This window comes from Papio anubis, chromosome 4, assembly GCF_008728515.1.
Source record: "Papio anubis isolate 15944 chromosome 4, Panubis1.0, whole genome shotgun sequence".
In the NCBI taxonomy this organism is placed as follows: Eukaryota; Metazoa; Chordata; class Mammalia; order Primates; family Cercopithecidae; genus Papio; species Papio anubis.
The window spans coordinates 28,252,501-28,273,547 of NC_044979.1; the positions used below are offsets into that span (position 1 = coordinate 28,252,501).

Below are 21,047 nucleotides of genomic sequence, written 5' to 3' on the forward strand. Positions count from 1 at the left end.
AGGAACAGCAAAACAACCAAATAAATTATTGGTTTGGAAACAAAATCATAACACAGGCCATCCCATTCCTGGGCTCTCTCCTAATAATATGCCTAGGACTAATGTTCTTACCCTGCCTAATCAACCTTTTTCAAAGATATTTAACTGACAGAATCATGCCTATCTCACAGACTACTACCCAAAAGCATCTACAGATAGCATTACTCCTACAGTCAATCCGAGACCAAAAAACTCTCCATGCTCCCCTCAGCAGGAAATAGCCAAAAAAAAAAAAACATGACGCCCTTTGTCCTTTTATAATTATAAGGTCTGGATTGACAGAGCAGGAGCATCACCATCTTGGGCAAACACCACTATTTTAAGTTCCCCTTGATTAAAAATCAGCCCCAAACATCAGCCTAATGGGTAATGTCAACATGACCAGAAACATTCCAACTCTAAGATAAACCTCCCCTCCGACCAGATATTCCAACCCTGAAATAAAACTCTCCTTCACACAGAAACATTCTGAGCCTGCGATAAGCTCCCCCTCCCTAAATCCTTAAATACCCTTAGTCTGTAAGAGAGAATACTCCTGACTGAAATCAGCCAGAAGCCCCTCTCAGGTTTATTCCCAGAATAAACCTGTCTTTGACTGTTATGCTGCTTTTCATGTTTCTTTCCTCTTTTTTAACTCTTACAAGAAGAGGGCTTGTGCAGGAAAACTCCTTGTTATAGTAACCATCAGATCTCGTGAGATTTACTCACTATCATGAGAACAGCACAGGAAAGACCTGCCCCCGTGATTCAATTACCTCCCACCAGGTCCCTCCCACAATATGTGGGAATTCAAGATGAGATTTGAGTGAGGACATGGCCAAACCATATCAGATGGGGTATTGCTATGTTGTCCAGGCTCAATGTTTGTTCATCTCCTTTAGGAAGATGAGGGAGTCTCCCCCAACTCCATTACCACCATCAGTTTACCAATTGAAAGGTGGGTTTCTCTTGAAAATGGAGGGATGGGCATGAGGAATTTTTGATATGATGTTGATGAAGGGGACTGCATGCAACAGCTGTCACCACACAGGCATGACGTAGTTCAGTCTATTACTAACAACAAAAACAATCAGATGGCAAGTAAGTCTAACAGCTCTCCTCCCATTCCATTTCAAGTTTCCTCTCAAAGTGCTTTCTAAGTAACTCATAAATAAGTGAGTACTTACAGACAGTGGTGCAGGTGGGACCCACTTGGTACTCAGTGCCCGACACAGAAGCCAGAGCTTTGGCCGCACGCCTCGCCACCTTGTCCTGGGAAGGGGGAACGTGGAGTGAGAAAAAATGGATCCTGAAGCTTGACCTTCCTCAGCTGCTCTGCTCTGGGATGGTTTGGAAGATTGATTCTCGGCCCCTCTCGTGATTTCCTTTCTGGTCCCTTCTTTCCCCTTCACCCAGTGCCAAGGCCCAACTGTAAACTGAGGGAGGTGGCATGGTTCCTTCAACTCCTTCTCCCACCACACACCCAGTTCTTGACTCTCAGTTTGGGGGAGGAGATGAGGAGGGAAGTGGAAGCCTGTGCATTATGTACTCAGATTGGAAGAGATGGGGGGTCTGGGGCTACTCACTGACCCGCTAGGAATCTAGTAAAGGCACCATCTTCACCTATCCTGAGAAGGGGGACGTCACTCATACATGAGGGAAGACCAAGTATGTTCAAGGGAAAGCTCTCAAAGAGTTGGGTGTTGCAGAGTAGAGGAGGAGAAGGACCACCATAGGCGAATGGTCCCTGTGTAGAGTGCCTGCCCGAGAGGCCAGCTGGGAGTCGGGGAGCAGAATCAAGCCCACAATTTGCCATGAGCCTGGGAGGGGCTGCATCTGCCCGAGGTTTAAGGGCTGGCTATGGCCCTGGGCAGCCACCTGCAGTCACCCTCCAGATGTCAGGCCTGCTCCTGATGGCCCACGTTCTGGACAAGACACAGAGCATCCCAGGCCGTGGCCTTCACCCTCCTTAAACTCTTCCTTCACTAGAGTGAGGAGCTCTCCCCATTGCTCACCCGGGTGCCACCCACAGTCCTTGGTAAGCAGCGGGTCCACAACACATGGCAGTCAGAAAAACAAGGGAGAAGGAAAGGCGGGGCAGGCATGGTTCAGGGAACTCATAGCAGACACAGAAATAAAGAGCACTGTCTTCCTGTCCCCAGGAGATGACAGCGTATCCCAAAGGGCAGGGAGAGAAGACTGGGCCTTCATTGAAACATGCCCAGGCTCCTGGACTCTCCCTATAAAGCTGCAGAGCTACCACCTTAGCAGCGTCAGGAGGGTCAGGCAGGCCCCAGGCTGGGTGGGAGGCAGCTGTGACTCACCAGCTCCTTGGCATCTGGGGCCTTTTTGGCTGAGTATCCATATGGATACATCAGCAGCTGCGAGTAGCTGTGCAGGTCGATGAAGCACTTGAAATTCCCATGTTTTTGGATGAAATCTACCACCGATTTCACCTCCACTTCTGAATTGGCATGGGGTCCATGGTACACTTCGGAGCAAGGGTTGTCACTGGCTCCCTTTCCTGTTGGGGATAGCCCAAGAAGAAACATTAACTCATAATCCGGGAACACAGAAATGCAAGACATTCCACCTAGAGAGGGGCCAAAGGTATTGGGAATGGGCAGGCCACGGTGAGACGGCCCAGAGCACCTAGTCCACGGTGGGTGTGGACTGCAGAGAAGGCACGGAAGAGGGAGGGTTGGGTGTTGGGTCTGCTACAGCTGAGGAGAAAAACTGTTGGAGTTGACCTTGCCTTGTACCAACAGCAGTTGTCATAAATAATTAATAGCACCCTTGAGAATGAGTTGTAATTAATAAGTAGTCTAGATAATTAATACGAATACCAATAAATAATGAAAATGACTCCATTTATTCTGGTGTCAACTTATTCTCTTGGTTCAGATCTTAAAGGCCAAGTGTGCCAGAAATAATCGATTGTTGTGGCTAAAATCTCTTGATTATTTGACAGGTTTTTAGAAACACTGCCTTCTGTATTACTTCATAATGTGGTTCCCTTGGGTTTCTGGGGTGTGTGTGTGCACACGTGCGTGTGTGTGTGCGTGTATGAGTGTGACTGAAACCACCCCAGTGGTGGGAATATCTGACTTAACTTTGAAGCTCTGAGTTCCCACATTTGTATCAGTTCCTTTCCCACAGTCATTATTTTCCCCCACTGGTTTATGTGGTATTTCTACACAAGTAAAAGAAGTACATTAAAAACAAACCATCAGGGCCGGGCACAGTGCCTCATGCCTATAATCCCAGCAATTTGAGAGGCTGTGGTGGAAGGATCACAAGCCCAGGAGTTCAAGACCAGCCTGGGCAACATGGCAAAACCCCACCTTCACAAAAAAATACAAAAATTAGCTGGGCATTGTGGCGTGTGCCTATAGTCCCAGCTACTCGGGAGGCTGAGGTGGGAGGATCGTTTAAACCCAGGATGTCGAGGCTGCAGTGAGCCGTGATCATGCCACTGTACTCCAGCCTGGATGACAGAGCACGACCCTGTCTCAACAAAACAAAACAACCAACCAACCCCATCAGCACAGCCATGGAATAGTGAAAGGGAACTGTCTGGATTTGGAATTGGAAGGTGAGTTTAGATCAGAACTCTGATCACCCATGTCATCTTGAGATTGTCTCTGAGCTTCCACCATCTCATTTCAGATCATAAAATTCACTCTCTAGGTGAGAAGAATAAATATGATAAATATGGGAAGGTACTTGGTACACAGTCGGCACTTTTGTGGAGGGTGGTTTTTAAATTGCTGGCACTCAGAGCCCAGGTCTCCTAATTCTCTTTCCCTTTCCATGACAGCCAGCTGCTAAGGTTCATATCTACACATCTAAGGGTACTGGAGTGGAATTTTCAAGCATGGTCTTGCCTATTGGGGTGACAGTGCTAATTCCTCTCTTCTGAGTTGCTGCCAGGAGTCCTTCCACCCGCTCAGAACTTGCCCAGGCAGGGCTGGTAGGGTCAGGGATAAGGAAGGTTCCCCGTTTTGTATGTCTTAGAAGAGGGCGTTTTTAAAATATTAGTGCAGATGACAATCTCAATGTAAGATGGTCTGTCCCACCATTCTCTCAGGAGGACAGACATTACTATCATTCCCTTTCAAAATTATAAAAATACATTTTAAAAAACAACAAACAGGCCGGGTTTGATGGCTCATGCCTGTAATCCCAGCACTTTGGGAGGCTGAGACGGGCAGATGACCTGAGTTCAGGAGTTCAAGACCAACCTGGTCAAAATGGCAAAACCCTGTCTCTACTAAAAATACAAAAATTAGCTGGGCATGGTGGCATGCACCTGTAGTCCCAGCTACTCAGGAGACTGAGGCAGGAGAATCATTTGAACCCGGTAGACAGAGGTTGCAGTGAGAGTGAGCCAAGATCCTGCCAATGCACTTTAGTCAATGGAGCAAGACTCCGTCTCAAAAAAAAAAAAAAAAAAGGCTGGGCTCGGTGGCTCATGGCTGTAATCCCAGCACTTTGGAAGGCTGAGGCAGGTGGATCATGAGGTCAGGAGATCAAAACCATCCTGGCCAACATGGTGAAATCCCATCTCTACTTAAAAAAAAATGCAAAACGTAGCCAGGCATGGTGGTGGGCGCCTGTAGTCCCAGCTACTCAGGAGGCTAAGGCAGGAGAATCACTTGAACCCAGGAGGCGGAGGTTGCAGTGAGCCGAGATTGCGCCACTGCACTCCAGCCTGGGCAACAGAGCGAGACTCCGTCTCAAAACAACAACAGCAACAAACAAAACACTAAGTCAGAGCCTAAGGAGTGCTCCTCAGTTTCTCAGTGACGCAGCAATGGAACCAGAGTGGAAATGGGCTCTGTCCTGGCCAGCTCAGAGCACTGGTAGAACAGGCAAACCCAGGGACAGCAGGATTTGAAAACTGTCTCCCCACCACCTACCTGCAAAACTAGCGTTCCAGTTTCTATTTGGGTCAGCACCAACGCAGGAGCTTCCAGGATTTAGGGACCGCGTCTTCCTCCATAATCGGTTCTGAAAAAGCCACCAAGGAGGGGACAAACAACCCCAGGCAGATCAGAGCACTGAAGAGGGCTAAGGTGGAGGAGACAACACACAGGCAGGGCAGGCTGCTCGCAGTTCTGCTGTGAGGGCCCTGGGGCTCCGGTGCTCACTGAGCAGTCGCCTCTCCTCCCGCAGAGAGAGGAGTATTTCCCCTTCTGGCTCTAAGAGAAGGACTTCTTCCAAATGTACTGATGAGACCTTTATGTGCTAGAACCAGTCAGAAACTACCTGAAACCACTGAATCATTTTTGGCTTTGGTAGAAGTGGGACAAATGGACACTATATGCCTCTTTGATAACAGACGTAACTGGAAGTGCACAGCCCGTTTCTTGCTTGCCTAAAAAATTCCCCTGAATCCAGTCAGGCTCTAGACCCGGCAATCTGTGAATAGGAAATACCGCAGATAAGGGAACAAACTAAATGGCATAACGAAGAAGCCATCAGCCAAATTCAGAATGTGAGACACTGTACAGGGCAAATGACTTGGCTTCTCCCCTAAATGAGTGAGACTTTTAAAAGGTGTGTGTGTGGGTGCTGTTGTAGAATGAAAGAGACTGCAGAGACACAGCACCACGTGCATGCGCAGACCTTGTTGGGTCCTCACTTGAACAAATTGACTCTTAAAAACACTTTTTTTTTTTTTTTTTTTTTTTTTTGGAGACGGAGTCTCGCTCTGTCACCCAGGCTGGAGTGCAGTGGCTGCCATCTCGGCTCACTGCAAGCTCCGCCTCCCGGGTTCACACCATTCTGCCTCAGCCTCCCGAGTAGCTGGGACTACAAGCGCCCACCACCGTGCCTGGCTAATTGTTTTTTATTTTTAACAGAGGCGGGGTTTCACCGTGTTAGCCAGGATGGTCTCAATCTACTGACCTCATGATCCGCCCACCTCCGCCTCCCAAAGTGCTGGGATTACAGGCGTGAGCCACCGCGCCCGGCCTCGACCTCCATTTTTAAGATAACTGAGGGTGGTGTTAGATGATATGAAAGAACTTCCATTATTCCTTTAAAAGTGATAGTAGCGCCACGGGGTTTTTTAAGGTTTTTTTGTTTTTTTGTTTTTTGTTTTCCATCATCAGTTAGAGATGCATACTAAACTAGTTTAGGGTGAAATAACATAATGTGTTGAATTTGTTTTAAACACGTCAGGAAAAAAAATGTGTGGGAGGGTAAGAAAAAATATCCCCTGGTGATTCTCAGCTCTGAGGATGACTAGAAGAAGAAATCACAAGGAAGCTCATAAGGTGCACATTTGTGGTAATTCTCTCCAAGGTCAGACAATTAGTGGCAAAGCAAGGAATTCAACAGTCTCCAAGCCCAGCCCATTTGGGAATACTCACTTGAGTTTGAGTATACACATATCCATCAGGATTGGCCACAGGCAACAAGAAAATATCCATTTTTTCCAAGATGGAGGTGATAGCTGGATCCCTCTGGTAATCAGATACAATCTAAGCAGAGACAATATGCTTGTCAGCTATCCCATAGCAGGATGGGTCATTAGGGCTGAACCATGTATCTTCTAAAGATGCCCGGCATCCAGCTAGAATGGATGCTCCTAGAACAGCATCTAACCTCAAAAGCCTCCCTGCCACCCTCAAAGGCTTTGCTCTCTGCAAAGCCCTCTGAGCCCTTCAAATCCTGGAGAGACACAGCTGCCTGGGGACATGGCTGCTAATGACATCAACTGCAGTGAGTCCTGGGGTACATGCTTTATTCCTTCCTTCCAGGAGGAGGGAGTCACACGTCGTAATAGTTTGTAGGAATTTGAACCTCCAATGAAGAGGGAGGGAAGATGTGTCCTCCACATGCAACCCTCCTCTCCCAGCAGCCTTTCTTTCTTTCTTTTTTTCTTTTTTTTTTTTTTAAGACAGGGTCTCGCTCTGTTGCCCAGGCTGGAGTGCAGTAGCATGATCTCAGCTCACCACAACCTCCACCTCCTGGGTTCAAGGGATTCTCCTGCCTCAGCCTCTTCAGTAGCTGCCCTCCCAGCAGCCTTTCTAGGAGATGGAGATGGCAATGAGGTCCCCAAGGGCCTGTGGGGCCTCCGCGGGGTGTTGCTCCACTCCCTTTCTGTGGGGTGGACTGCGCTCAGAGGCTCAGGCCCACCTCTGCTGCATATCAGCTTGTGCACCAGCAGGAACGCAATCGTTTGGCTGCAATAAGCTGACCAAGGGGCTTTGACCATTTGCTTCTCCACTCTGAAAAGGCCCCCAGCCGACTGGGTCTTAGCAGAGCACCCTCCCACCTCGTGACCCAGGCCCAGCTACATGGCATGCTTCAGGGGCACCCCGGGCCCATCAGCATTCTTGGCTAATACCAGGCGACATGACCTTCCTTGCCGTCCAGATTGCAGTGGCCTGGGAGATCCACTCTCGGGAATGGATGCCTGCATTCAGCCAAATGGCCGGCCGCCGTGCGCCTTCCCCAGTGCTGAACTGCAGAAGGGAGAAAAGGCTCAAAAATGACCGCCTGCCCACATCTCTGCGCACTTCTCCTCTCTCCAGCTCTCTCCCATTCATTTAATTCATTTAAGATAATTCAGAGACCAAATGTTCCTAAGGGCACCATCTATTTATCGAGCTTATCCGTGACCAGGAAGCTTAATTGGTTGGCTGCGGGGCCAAGCTGCAGCTCCAGGCAGCCTGAACCTCTCCAGCATTCGGAGTAAATGGGAGGGGGAAACAATCGTTACTGTGTTTTATGATGCTGGTGCCATTAGAGATAATGTTATGTCTCTTGAAAGACCTCAAATGGTATCCCAACAGCGAGAGACACAAGGGTACACAAACCAGGCTGTTTCGGTCGATAAGATAAATGAATTTGGTTTTAAACTAAGAAGAAGCGGGGCTCGCTATAGCTCTTTGTAAATGGCAGTCATGAATCCTGGCTCCTGCCTTTGCCATAGTGTTGGGCTCCCTTGGGTCAGAGCTTGGTGCTAATGAAGCCAGGGTCTCCATCAGATTGGCAAAATATTTAAATGTAATTATCCAGCTCCGTGGCAGGTCTCCTCTCCCACTGGTAATTTGCTTAGTGCCACAAGCCTGAGTTCTTTGGGACTTACATGAAGCTGAGGGTTTGGCAAATTCTTAGCACCTTCAGTGTTCCATGGGTTATATGCCCAAATTCCTTCTTATTCATTCAGCTGGATTTTTATGTAATTTATGTCATTATCATAGTTCTTTACCTCTTTTGCCAATATAGTCTTGAATCTGTTAGAAATATTTGGAAATTAGGCTTTGTGCAGCCAAGGATCAGAGGCTGTGCTTAAAATTACACCAACCCTCGAATTCACTTCCTAGGTTGATTTTCCAATAAGTACCCCCTGCAAGCAGAATGGAAGTCAGGCCCATCCCAACTTGTCCTGCTATTTACAGAGGTGAGAATGAAAGTAAAACACTCTGTCCCATCTGAGAGCTTTCTGGAATACTAATCGCCTCCCTCTGATCCTGTCTTTCAGCCAAAACTTGGATGAGATGTGCTCCTTCTAACTCCCCCTACATTAGACAAAAGCAGGGGACTCTGTCAGACCAAATTCCAGCCCAGGTACAACGTGTCCTGATCTCGCTTTCCTCCCTGAAGGCAAGGAGTTCAAAAAGCTGCCCTTTTCAGAGGTCTGAGGCTGGGTCCTGGACATGAGGACCCAGGAGATCCTTCCAAATGCTTGTGGCCTCACCTTCAGTACATACATCGGCCGGTTTTCAAACGAATGTCCAATCTTCACCCTCCTCACCAGGTCAGGAAAGTCTGCGGCAATGTTGTCCATCTCGTGGTAAATCTGAAGCATGAAAGAGCGAACCCAGGGACATTTTAAAAATCTGCTCAGCTCTGGCTGGGTATCTGTGATTTACTTTGTTGGTCTTAATTATCTCTTCCGGGACTCTAATCTTGGAGTTGACCATATTATCAGCATGGAAATGCTGATTATGAGAACTGCCTGAATAGTCCTTTTCTGCAGTTTTCTAGAGAGTAGCACACTTTATTTGTTCACAAAATTGTAGTCCACTAAACTAGAGTAGAGCGGCTTTTGCAATATTGCTCTAACACTGTGTCCTTTGTCACTGTACTAGACTGGACAGTCAAAGACAAGGGGCCAGGCGCAGTAACTCACGCCTGTGATCCCAGCACTCTGAGAGACTGAGGTGGCAGGATTGCTTGAGGCCAGGAGTTTGAGACAGCCTGGGCAACATAGTGAGACGCCATCTCTATAAGAAACATTGAAAAATAAAAATAGTTCATAAAAAATACGGAAGAGGAAAGACATTTAAAAATTTAAGAATAAGATTCTTAAAAAAAGAAAGAAATTTTAAAATTTAAGAATAATAATAAAATAAAATAAAAACAAGCCAGGTGCAGTGACTCATGCCTATAATCCCAGTACTTTGGGAGACCAAGGTGGGAGAATTACTTGAGCCCAGGAGTTCAAGAGCAGCCTGGGCAAAGTAAGGAGACCCCCCAGCTCTACAAATAATGAAAAAAAAAATAGCCGTCTGTGGTGGCGTGTGTCTGTGGTTCCAGCTACTCGGGAAGCTGAGGTGGGAGATTCATTCAAGCCTGGGAGGTTTAGGCTACAGTGAGCTGTGAATGCACCACTGCACTCCAGCCTGGGCAACGAGTGAGGCCCTGTCTGAAAAATAAAAAATAAAAAGAAAGAGCTCCAAAGCTCTTAAACCAGTACTCTCTAAAATTCTGTGATCACTTTCTCTACTCAAAAATAATAAAAAATTAGCATGCACCATATATATGTACACACACACACACAATGATACAAATATACTGTGTGCATTATTAAACAATTGAAATGGTTGTGTTAATAATAAACATAAACATATGTAGAAATATAAATAGAAGTTGTAATCGTTTCTTCCTTCATCCCTGTGGACTATCTTGCTTATACCCTGTGGATACATGTGCGCCGCTTTGGAGATAATTTATCTAAAGGCTTTGAGAGTGCAAGTGAAGAAAGGCAAATAAATGGCTAATAATACCCTTATTTGCTTTCGGGAAAAAAGTTCAATTTAAATAGAATTTATCCATCTTAGTTTTCAAACCACTTGAGGGCCAAAAGAAAATAAACAAATGTATTTGTTTCGGCCTTAAGACTGGAAGAAGGAACTATACAGAAGAGGAAAATGTGTAATTAATATAGAACAAAGTCAAGCTTAAAGGGTTTATCAGACTTGCTGTCGATATGGTAGACTGAGCAGAAGCAAGAAACCACCTCCAAATACATAGGCAAACCAGGTAAAATACAAGGAAAATGATTCACAGCCAAGTTAAAAAGCTAAACAAGAGGAAATTGTAGGTGCCAGAAACAAAGAAGGAACTAACTAGGAGGGTAGAGGGTGGGAGATGATGCCACAGAACACCATCTCTGCCTTGGGTGCTACAGGCTTAGGCAAACCTGGACTAGGAGGGGAGCCATAGGACCCAGCATGGCACAAGGAGCTGGAACCTGAGAGCTAGGAATGGGCAATTTGGGCCACAAAAAGGGCCTACAAATTCTACCCATTCTACCCACTGACCCTAGAGAGTGGAGGAAAAGCAAGGATAGCTGCCTTGAGCCTTGGGAGACACTCACTGCTTGGGCCACACTCACTGCTTTCAAAACACCAAGCTGTGTCCAGGTGTGGGGTGCAAATTCACATTGTCCACCACTGCCACAACACAGACAATGGCTTTGGAACCAGAAACTCTGGCAGAGACCAACATGAAATTCCCACTAGAGACCTAAGAAAGACTAAGTAGTTATATGATCCAGTATGAGCTTTTTTTTTTTTTTTTTTTTTTTTTTGAGACGGACTCTGGCTCCGTCGACCAGGCTGGAGTGCAGTGGTGTGATTTTGGCTCATTGCAACCTCCACCTCCCAGTTTCAAGTGATTCTCCTGCCTCAGCTTCCCAAGTAGCTGGGACTACAAGTGCCTGCCACCATGCCTGGCTAATTTTTGTATTTTTTTTAGTTGAGACAGGGTTTTACCATGTTAGCCAGGCTGGTCCTGAACTACTGACCTCAAGTGATCTGCCCACCTCGGCCTCCCAAAGTGCTGGGATTACAGGTGTGAGCCACCTTGCCCAGCCTAGAATACGAGTTCTTAAAAGCTGTTTTTAGGAAGAACTGCATGTGACTGAGCTAGGATGGTGGTGGCACAGTTATCCACAGCAGAGAGCTTCACAGTGAAGACAAGATTGCTGTAAAGGGTGCCTCAAACCAGAGAAACCAGAGGTGAGCACGTGAGAGATGGTGAGCCTCCAGCAGCCGGCAGGTGAGGCGATGGCCCCTCCAGGGTCTTGGGTGACATTTGCAACTATTTAGCTCAGTTGGCGAGGGCCCCATGTTCATGAGGCTTATGTCACGAGCTTGATCCCTGTGTGGGCTCTGAGCTCTGCTTTCGTCCATGGCCTGAGACTGAACTCCTAACTTTATCCAGCTGTTTTGCAGATGTATGTCACTGGTCTCAAGAGGGATCAAGGGTCAGAGCCGTTGGAAGTGTACGCAATAAACAAAGCAACCGACAAGCATGGGAAAGAAGTGGAAATAGTCAACCTTTGAAATCCTCCCTCAAGAAGAGAAACAACTTGAAGTACACGCCTTGTGAAATGCATGCCAACAGCACCATGTCTGTATATCAAGAAAAACATGTATTGAGGTACACCAGAGGGAACACTAATTTAGATGTGGGGGAGTGTTCCTGAGCTAGTTGTCTGCAGATGAATGGAGACACTGAGGGCTGTAAGAGAACTGTACTGCATTCATGGTACAGTTCTATTCTACAGCCTCTCTTGATTTCTTAAGTTCCAGTATCCCAGGAAATTTTTCTACTTCAAGTTTTTCATTTGAAGGTTTGGCTTACCTTGAAAGTCAGCCATCTGTATCAAGTGGTTCCTAACTAAACACAGCACCAAAATGCATGATGGAACAACTATATACATTATAAGTAGTCATGATAAATGAGTGGAAATATTTGGTTAACCTTGGAAATCGCCGCTTGTCTACTTGCCTGGAATAAGTAACATTTTATTCTGAGTGAGTGAAATAGAGGGGTTATGGTAGGGTAGAAGAAGTTTGAATTACAAGGACTAGAAATGATTGCAATTATTTTCATGGTGTTCTGAAGGAGTTGCTTAAGGAAAGAAGGATGGTTGAGGGAGGAAATAGCCAGGCTGTATTTCATGACACTCAGGTGCTGGTAGGAGTTAAGCAATCCAAGAATTAGACAGGAATTGAAGTGTACACATCTTAGCCCTTCAGTGAGTGGATACTGTGCTGAAGACTAATGTCTCCTGGAAGTAAGGAGAGAGGTTACAAAATTAAGGAGGCAGAGAACCTTGATCTTAACCCACTCTGAAACACTTACAGCTTTCAGGGAATGGTAAGCCCCGTAGTTGAAGTTATTACTGCGCCGTTCTTGCCCTTCATTCTGTTGCATTTCTTCATCTTCATTGTCTAAAAGGGCCTAAAAACACACAGCAATGTTGTGAAGTGATCCACTGCAGACGCAGGTTTTACGTTTTTTCTGCCATATCTTGGCATATGGGTCAGCCAAGATGGCGGCCCCTTCAGCCCATCAAGCAGCACAAATGTCAAGATTTAAAAGGGGGTCAGATTTCTTTCATATCTTTATAAAATTTTACTTCTTGGCTGGGCGCGGTGGCTCACGCCTATAATCCCAGCACTTTGGGAGGCCGAGGCAGGCAGATCACGAGGTCAGCAGATCGAGACCATCCTGGCCAACATGGTGAGACCCTGTCTCTACTAAAAATACAAAAATTAGCTGGGCGTGGTGGCGCATGCCTGTAATCCCAGCTACAGGCATGGAGTGAGGCTGAGGCAGGAGAATTGCTTAAACCAGCAAGTTGGAGGTTGCAGTGAGCCAAGATTGCACACTATACTCCAGCCTGGTGAGAGAGAGAGACTCCATCTCAGGAAAAAAAAAAATTTTTACTCCTTGGTGCCCAATTTACATGGCCTCATTCAAAATCCACTTACTCCCTGGAAGCAACATATGTGCTCTTTGGCTATTCTATAGTATGAACTCTCTAGACATGAGCCCGCATCTGGTATCCAGTGCCTCTGAAATACACAGCTTGGGGAACCATTCAGAAACAAAGAAATTCTTATAACCACTCATACTTTGAAGGTTCCTGGCAGATGTCTGTGACATGTGAGGATGATTAATAAGCTCATAGCTGCTAATGCCATCAGGAAGCTCCCGGGCCAGATCACCAATTAGTCCATAACCCACCTCGGTGAAGGAGAGAGCATGAGCCAGATACAGGTTGTGAGGCCAGAGGATGGCGTTCCCTCTGCTGGGGCTATCCATGACATTCCCCCTGTCTCCAAGGGTGCCTCTGTGGCGGGTCCCCCACACCCTCCCCCTGCTCTGCTCTTGCCACTTGACTTCAAAGAAGAAAAGAAAGAGGGACTTATGGCTTAATGGCAGATCTAGGATATGCCAGGCACTGTTAGACATTTTACATACATTTAATCCTGAATCTTCTCAACAAATCACATGACAAAGGTCTCACTATCACCATTTTACTGATGAAGAAACGGAGGCTCAGCGGGTTAATAACTTGTCCAAAGACATAGCACACAGCACTAGTAGTTAGCAAAATCAGGATTTGGATCCAAATCTGTGTGGTTCCCTGGCCTATTTATGCCCTTTCTACTACAAAATGTTGTTCCTCTAACAAGTCACTGCACTTTACTTCCATTTGCCTCCATTTCCTCATCCATAAAATAGAAAAGGATAAAACCAGAACTTGCAAATCACTACGGTCTACTCTGGACTGGCTGCCTGGTCCTATGCGAGACCAGGAGGCAGGGGGCATAGTCTACCTACCTGCAGGTCCTCAATTGCCACTGCATACTCTAAGCCCTGGGATCTCAGGAAGGATTTAACTGCCTGCAGACTGACAGATGGGACCAGGACATCCACAGGCCGATTGAAGGTGGAGAGAGATTTCCAGACATCGAGCTGAAGGGAACAGAAATGAAACCAGGTTAAAGGACAGTTCAGGTAAAAAGTACAATTAGCTCATTCTTCTAGAACACTGCCAAAAGCCAGGGTGATCCCTGAGAGGCTGGGCTCTGCCCAAGGTCAAAGTTTGCCCGTTTCACAATTGTGTCTGATCGGACCTGCCCAACAAGCAGTATCTGGCAGAGACCAAGCATCATAAGTGGATGGCAGCTAGAAGGATGGGGCATATACTGTTCAAGCATCTCCTCTCCCAGGACACCACAGCTGTGATGTCAACTACAGTGCTCCCTTTCTCCCATTGGCCCCCTCAATTGTGTAAATGGCCAGTGGACTCACACGGGATTATATTCAGAGACTCCTCAGAAATAAAAATAATAATACCAGTAGAGCAAGAGTCTTCTCCTACCAAAGTTAGAAAACACTCAGGAGAGCTAAAAAGAAGCAGATACCTTCAAGTTGTTTGAATTCACTAGTTGACTCAATTTGCTGATCTCGTCTCCATTTCTGACATTAATCCTAAAAACTTGGTCCCTGGGGAAGAAGAAAAAAGAGAAAAAGAGCAAAAGATAATGATGAGCTTTCAGCTGGCAAAGAAACCCCAAGCCTCCTATCCCAGACGCAACCAGGCCGAAAGAAAGGAAATGGTCTAGTCTTTGGTTTTAATGTATGGCCATTAAAAATGAGGCTACATGGCAACTATGAAAAAGTGCTTATGGCATAACTTTAAGGGAAATATTAAGCGAAAGAGCAGGACACAAAATTGTATGTATGCCATGATTATAAGTATGGAAAAAGCAGATGCATTGGAAGAAAAACAGACAGCGGAAATATACCAAATGCTGACAGCCCTTATGTTCGGGTCGTGGGATTATGGATGACTTACTTTTTTCCCCCTTGTATCTGTTTTCTGTAATGTGGTCATATTACTTTATAATGAAAAACATATATATTTTACAGGAAGGAATGTGCCTGAGTTACACGCAAAGCTAACTCAAGACATAAAGAAGCACTTCTTCACTGTCAGGGCTGAGGACGGAAACCCTGGCGGCACCTCCGTGCTGGAAAGAAAACAGCATCTCCATGCTGGGAGGGTGAGCTGTGCCCTCTTAAAACACAGGCGAGGCTGGTGCTCGCTCAGTCCCTTCCAGCTCCAGAACCCCATACAAAGGCTCGTTTGGGTGGAAACTGACTATGGCCCATGGTGCTGAGGCTGGATTTGGGATCCACTCCTCCCCACGGGGAGAGAGGGTACCCTTAAAGGACACAGACGGGGCCGGCCAGTCTCAGTCCCCTTTGTCGTTTGTCCTGAGCTTGCTTCATATACGTGATTTAGCTTCCGCAGTGGCGGCAGGGGTAGCGGGCCCCCAAGGTCCTGTGTGTGGGTGGGAGAAAGCGGGGCCTGAAAAGCTGCCTTTGTGCTCTCAGCTGGCTGGGGGAGACAGGGGAGCCATTAGGCTGTTGCTAGGTGACGGCCCCAATGAATCCGCACTCGATGCTGTCACTGCGTCATCCCTTTGACACAAGTGAATGCAAAGAGAGCGCTGTGACTCAAGGACCTGTTGAGAGTGAATGGCTGTCACAGGGAGCTGAGCGTGCAGCCCCACGGGGCAGCTCCTCAGCCGAAAACCGGTTTCATCCAGATGGCCCTTCAGGGTTTTGCTGGGTTCTGGAAGGTTCTAGGGGCTCTCCAGTGGGTCTAGGCCAGCCTCAAGGAGTCAAGGTCCACTACAGAGCCGTTCCTGCTGCAGGTGGCTGGCCAGGAGGAGATGCCAGTGCCGAAGGTTCCGTTTCTCCTAACCCACCTGGTCCCCCCACAGGGTCCTGGAGGGGAGCAGGTAACTGCACCCTGTGGGCACTGCTGAGGGCCCTGAAGAGATACCACTGGGTGGGCAGGTCTCAGTCTGAACCCTACAGGCTTGCCAAGAGTTGAACCTGCCGCCCTCGGAAGATGAGGCATCAAACCTGATCTTTCCCCGACCTCGGCAAGCACTCTTGAAAAAAAGGCACCAATGTAAGACAGAATGGAGCCAGGCACCGTGGCTCACACTTGTGATCCCAGTGCTACAGGAAACCAAGGTGAGGGAATTGCTTGAGGCCAGGAGGTCAATATCCTCCTGCACAAAATAGTGAGACTTTGTCTCCACAAAAAAAATGAAAAACTGTTAGCTGGGCGTGGTGGTTCACAGCTGTAGGCCAGCCACTCTTTAAAATGGCAATTCTATACTCGGGAGACTGAGGCAGGAGGATTGCTTGAGCCCAGGAGTTCAACACTCCAGTCTGGCTGACAGAACAACACCCTGTCTCAAAAAAAAAAAAAAAAAAAAATTGGGGCTTCTAGAAAGATCTTGTGTGGTGACATATTTATTAGCACAATTAGGCATGTGTAAAATACAGCACTGGCTACAACAATCACAAAGAGGAAAGGGAGGAAGAAGGAACAGGAGGAGAAAATAAAGGAGGACATAAGAATAAGAAGCTCTTTGAGTATGAAAATCATGTTACGCATTCATCCAACACATGCGTTTTCATTTTTCCAAAGTGGTGACTTCACAACAAAACTTGTGCACATTCCTGGGCACAGTCCAGGACAATGGGACACCGTGTCTCTGCCTGGCCCTGAGGATGATTAAATCCACAAACCCATTTCATCCTGCTCTAACCAGCCAAGCTACAGAGGTCAAAGAAATATCTGTAACATGCAAAGCGGCAGGGCAGAAGAGCAGGTGCAGAGTGGAGCCCATTTCATCTGTCTCTTCTTCACTTCTCCCTTCCACCCCACCTCGGACCCAGCCCAAACTCACTATGTACTTTTGTATGCTTTTGTACATGCTGTTCCCACTGCCTGCAATCCATCCTTCTTCTCATCTGTCAGACCCATCTAGTCCCATCTAATCTTTAGGACCGACTCACATCACCCATGAAGCTTTTCCGGACCAGAGGAGGCAAAGTCCTAACAGTCTTCAGATAGTGCTGAACATTGGCAGTGGTGGGAGTGAGTAGCAATATCCTTTTTTTTTTTTTTCAGACAAAGTTTTTGCTCTTGTTGCCCAGGCTGGAGTGCAATAGCACGATCTCAGCTCACTGCAATCTCCACCTCCTGGGTTCAAGTGATTCTCCGAGTACCTGGGATTACAGGCATGCACCTCCACACCTGGCTAATTTTGTATTTTTAACAGAGATGGGGTTTCTCCATGTTGGTCAGGCTGGTCTCAAACTTCCGACCTCAGGTGATCCACCTGCCTCGGCCTCCCAAAGTGCTAGGATTACAGGCGTGAGCCACTGCACCCGACGGTAGCATTATCCTTGTGAACAGAAGCACAGCAACACCCGAAAGCAGGGAGGACGTTGAGGGGTGCCATGTGAAGAACAGCCTTTTTCTTGCCCTCACTGTTCTTGTCTGTATTTGGAAAATACCCTTGTCAGTTCATGAGACTCAAGATGGTGGAGCACATCCTATCTCCACTATCTGGATATTCACTCAAAGACTTGAGCTCTTTCTGAAGATGGAAGATTGGCCCAGGAGTCGGATGTGTTGGGATTTACAGGCGGCCATGTCTGCCCCTCCTGCTCCACACAGGTGTTCTCGCAGCTCCTCTTAACTCGATCCTCTCCAATAGGCAGGGCGTCCGGCTGCTGCCAGTGCAATGGCTGGCACCCCTGCTCCCTCACCCTCACAGGCATCTGTACTTTGGACAGTCAATCCTCACTTTGGTGACTGAGCATCTATCCCTCCCCTTTCACCATGCTGGCAGCCAAGTGGCCCATTCTTTGTGCCTTTCTCATCTGCCTCCCTAGCCAGGCTTAGCAGCCACCACAAATAACATTAAGAGATGGTTTCACAGAACCCTTAGATGCCTGCCAACTACTGCTGATGCTATAACCAGCTCTGCAAATGGTTCCTGTTCTCTGCCTGCCCGGTTCCTCTAGGCATCCTGGCCATTGTCCCATCCGGAAGATCTCTGAAGACCAGGGCAGAAGACTCCAGTAAAGCAAGAGAGACTGGGGAGATAGGTGAGGCAGATAGAAGGAAGTGGAAGGGGTGGTGGGTGGTGGGGAGAACCATCATCCTTATCTTCAGCAGCCAATCCAGAGCCTGGTTTCCCAACCACTCGAGTGCTCAGAGGCCAGCTTCTCCTTGCTCTAAATGTTCCCTTTGCTCTAAAAGCTGGGTGTCCGGGACATCTCTAGAGGGCCCAGGAAGAATTCCACTACCTTTGCTAGGTTTCCTACTGTGGCGTGAGAACAGATTTGGGGATGAGAATGACACTATCAGTTAAAACCATCTGCAGTCAGCTCAGGCACACAGCTTTTTCTGTGCAAAATTCCTGCAGAGAGCATTCTAGGGCCTGGCCCAGCTGTCGCAGCCCAGGTGCCCACCGCATTGCAAGAGAGGTCTGTATCTTGCGAAATAGAGATCTTTCAGTCACATGAATAGCTGCAGTGGGAGCCTGACAGTTCCATGCGTCAGCCCACACGGCAGTAAGTCTAGTCACTACACACCTACTGCTGAGCCACCTGTGGGAAAATCATCCCTGGCCACCTGCTACGCCTAACCCCTCTAAGCTGTTTGGCAATAGAGACACAGGTGTGAACAGAAGACATCATCATAAAAATTAGTCAATCTCATATAAGTAATTACCTCAGAAAACAACCCCAAAGTCTCATTAGCCAGATAGTAAAATAGAAAGTAAACTAAGAGATAGATCCAAGAGATACAGGATTTTATTTGGAGACGAACTTGTGTTACAGCAAAAAGAGTCTTACGTTCAGAGTTCCAGCTCCCCTGCTTCCCAACTAAGTGGCCTTGGGCGTGTTCCTTAACATTTTCAAGGCTGACTTTTTTTTCATGCTTAAATGGAAGAAAATAACACCCCTGCCTGGCAAAGTTGTTGCGTGATCCAAAAGATAATGTACATGAAAGCTCTTTGCAAATGGCAAAGTATTATGCAGTAATGAGTTATTGTAATTCAGTCTTCTAACAGGGCACCATGGTATCCCTTTTATCTCTCCTACCACCCGAATGTCCTCTCCCCTGCAAACCTCAAAGCATTCTGCGTGAAGCGTGTTGAGCATGTGTGTGTGTGCACACACATGCGCACACACACACACACGGGGTACAGGCATGTGTCTCTGCATGTCATTTTCATAGCTGTGTCTAGGCAAGACCTGTGAAATCTCCACGTCCCAGAAGCCAGTGAGAAAGCACCAGCTCAGAAGGGGGTATAGCTCAGGGGTAGAGCATTGAACTACATACAGATCAAGAGAAAGCACCAGCTCTGCAAAGCCTTCGCCATTAGCAAAGAAGTGAAACCAACAAGCTTGAGACCCAGGGTTTCCCTTTAAGCATGGCGGAAATTGGAAACAAACCATTTCTGGTAACCGGTAACTCTTAGTAATTAATAACGTAGCTCTTAGTAATCAGTAACTCTTAGTAATTAATAAGGTAGGAGTAAGAAAGCAGATGCCTGGAACTGACCTTATAAATAAGAACTAGGCAGAAAAAGAACTGGCAGGAGATGAGGGAGCTGGGGAGAGACTGCAGTGATCATCTAGTCCTGATTTCACAGATGAAATTGGGTCTCAGAGAAGAGAGTGGACTTGCCCAGGATGACACAGGGACAAAGCTGGAACAAGAGCCCAGGCTTCCTTCCTCCATGTGAGCTATGATCAGCCATTCATTTTCAGTTCCATTTGGCTCCCATATTTCTGAAATAACCAAATAAGAAGAAGTCCAAAAGGAACTTACCCAAAAAATTTTTCTCGGTCACAGATGCTGGACCCAATGAGGGCCCCAATGAACAGTGTCCACCTCATGTTCCCGGGGAGTCAGTCATACAGTGGCTGAGTCAAGCTGTATTTATAAAGCGTCTGAGAGTGACTCAAGTCCTCAAAAATGCTAATGCGATTCCCAACCACCCTTGCAACTCTGACAGTGTGACAGGCAGGCCTCACCAATGCCTCTCCCATTCCTTTCAAGTGATAAAGGTTGAGCCTCTCCATTTACAAGGTCAGGAACTTGCTCCAGGAGCTGAAAAAGTCTGTGCCAAGGGTACCATATTGCTCATCCCTTGGCATTTAAATAGTGTTTTTTCAGTGAATAAGAAAGTTCCACAGTGTTGGATGGAATTTATCCTGATAGGAGAGGTCAGATTATAAACCTGGCATAGAGTTACCTCTAGAATAAAAAAACAGAAAAGTTAAGACTATCAAAGCAACCCTGAGCTGGCTCCAAGACCACATGCTTGACAAGCCCTGCCAGAGAATTTCACCAGGGCAGGTCAGGATGAGGAAAGAGGTTTGTGGCCTCTTTTATGGATCTGAAGCCTAATTCTTATGACCCCACTAACAAAATAGAACTGTATCGGGGAAATGATATACAAAGGATGTTTTAATCTGAATAAATTATCAGTGTTCCTTGGCGTCTGAACTATAGGGAAGGCTTAATGGTTTTATCAATAATAAGATTTTCGGCCGGGCTCAGTGGTTCATGCCTGTAATCCTAGCACTTTGGGAGGTCAAGGTGGGCGGATCACGAGGTCAGGAGATCGAGACTATCCTGGCTAACCGGGTGAAACCCCGTTTCTACTAAAACTACAAAAAATTAGCCGGGCGTGGTAGTAGACACCTATAGTCCCAGCTACTCAGGAGAAAGGCGTGAACCTGAGAGGTGGAGCCTGCAGTGAGCTGAGATCGCACCACTGCACTCCAGCCTGGGCACCAGAGCAAGACTCCATCTCAAATAAATAAATAAATAAATAATAAGACTTTCTTATACTTCCTAGACTGTGGGTCTGGTATCCTTTCCACCAAGTCACAGCTGAATAAATGGAAGACACTCATGGTCTCCATAACGTCTTCAGGGGCTCCGGGACTTTTGAGTCTGTCCTGGGAGCCCCAGTTCCCACAGCCTTTCCCATCCCACCCTCCCTACGGTCTACATGCTTTCCACACCCACACAAGGGGAGTGGACACAACCAAGGGTCACAGTTGAGAGAGTTAAAGAAAAA

At 47.1% G+C, this 21,047-nt stretch overlaps 1 protein-coding gene across 1 annotated transcript in view; it reads right to left on the reverse strand.

Annotated features, from left to right (window-relative positions):
- The window catches only part of CPA4 (carboxypeptidase A4), a 31,178-nt gene extending 10,589 nt beyond the window's left edge, over positions 1 to 20,589 (reverse strand). Inside the window, exons 1-10 of the mRNA XM_003896596.4 lie at positions 19,787 to 20,589; positions 14,490 to 14,571; positions 13,903 to 14,037; positions 12,415 to 12,513; positions 8,735 to 8,836; positions 7,392 to 7,496; positions 6,399 to 6,509; positions 4,941 to 5,031; positions 2,343 to 2,542; positions 1,206 to 1,290 (exon numbers count right to left, since the gene is read on the reverse strand). Coding sequence (XP_003896645.1) covers positions 1,206 to 1,290; positions 2,343 to 2,542; positions 4,941 to 5,031; positions 6,399 to 6,509; positions 7,392 to 7,496; positions 8,735 to 8,836; positions 12,415 to 12,513; positions 13,903 to 14,037; positions 14,490 to 14,571; positions 19,787 to 19,854 — 1,078 coding nt within the window. The 5' untranslated portion in view covers positions 19,855 to 20,589. The remainder of the gene's footprint in view (positions 1 to 1,205; positions 1,291 to 2,342; positions 2,543 to 4,940; positions 5,032 to 6,398; positions 6,510 to 7,391; positions 7,497 to 8,734; positions 8,837 to 12,414; positions 12,514 to 13,902; positions 14,038 to 14,489; positions 14,572 to 19,786) is intronic.
- Positions 20,590 to 21,047: the final 458 nt, after the last annotated feature.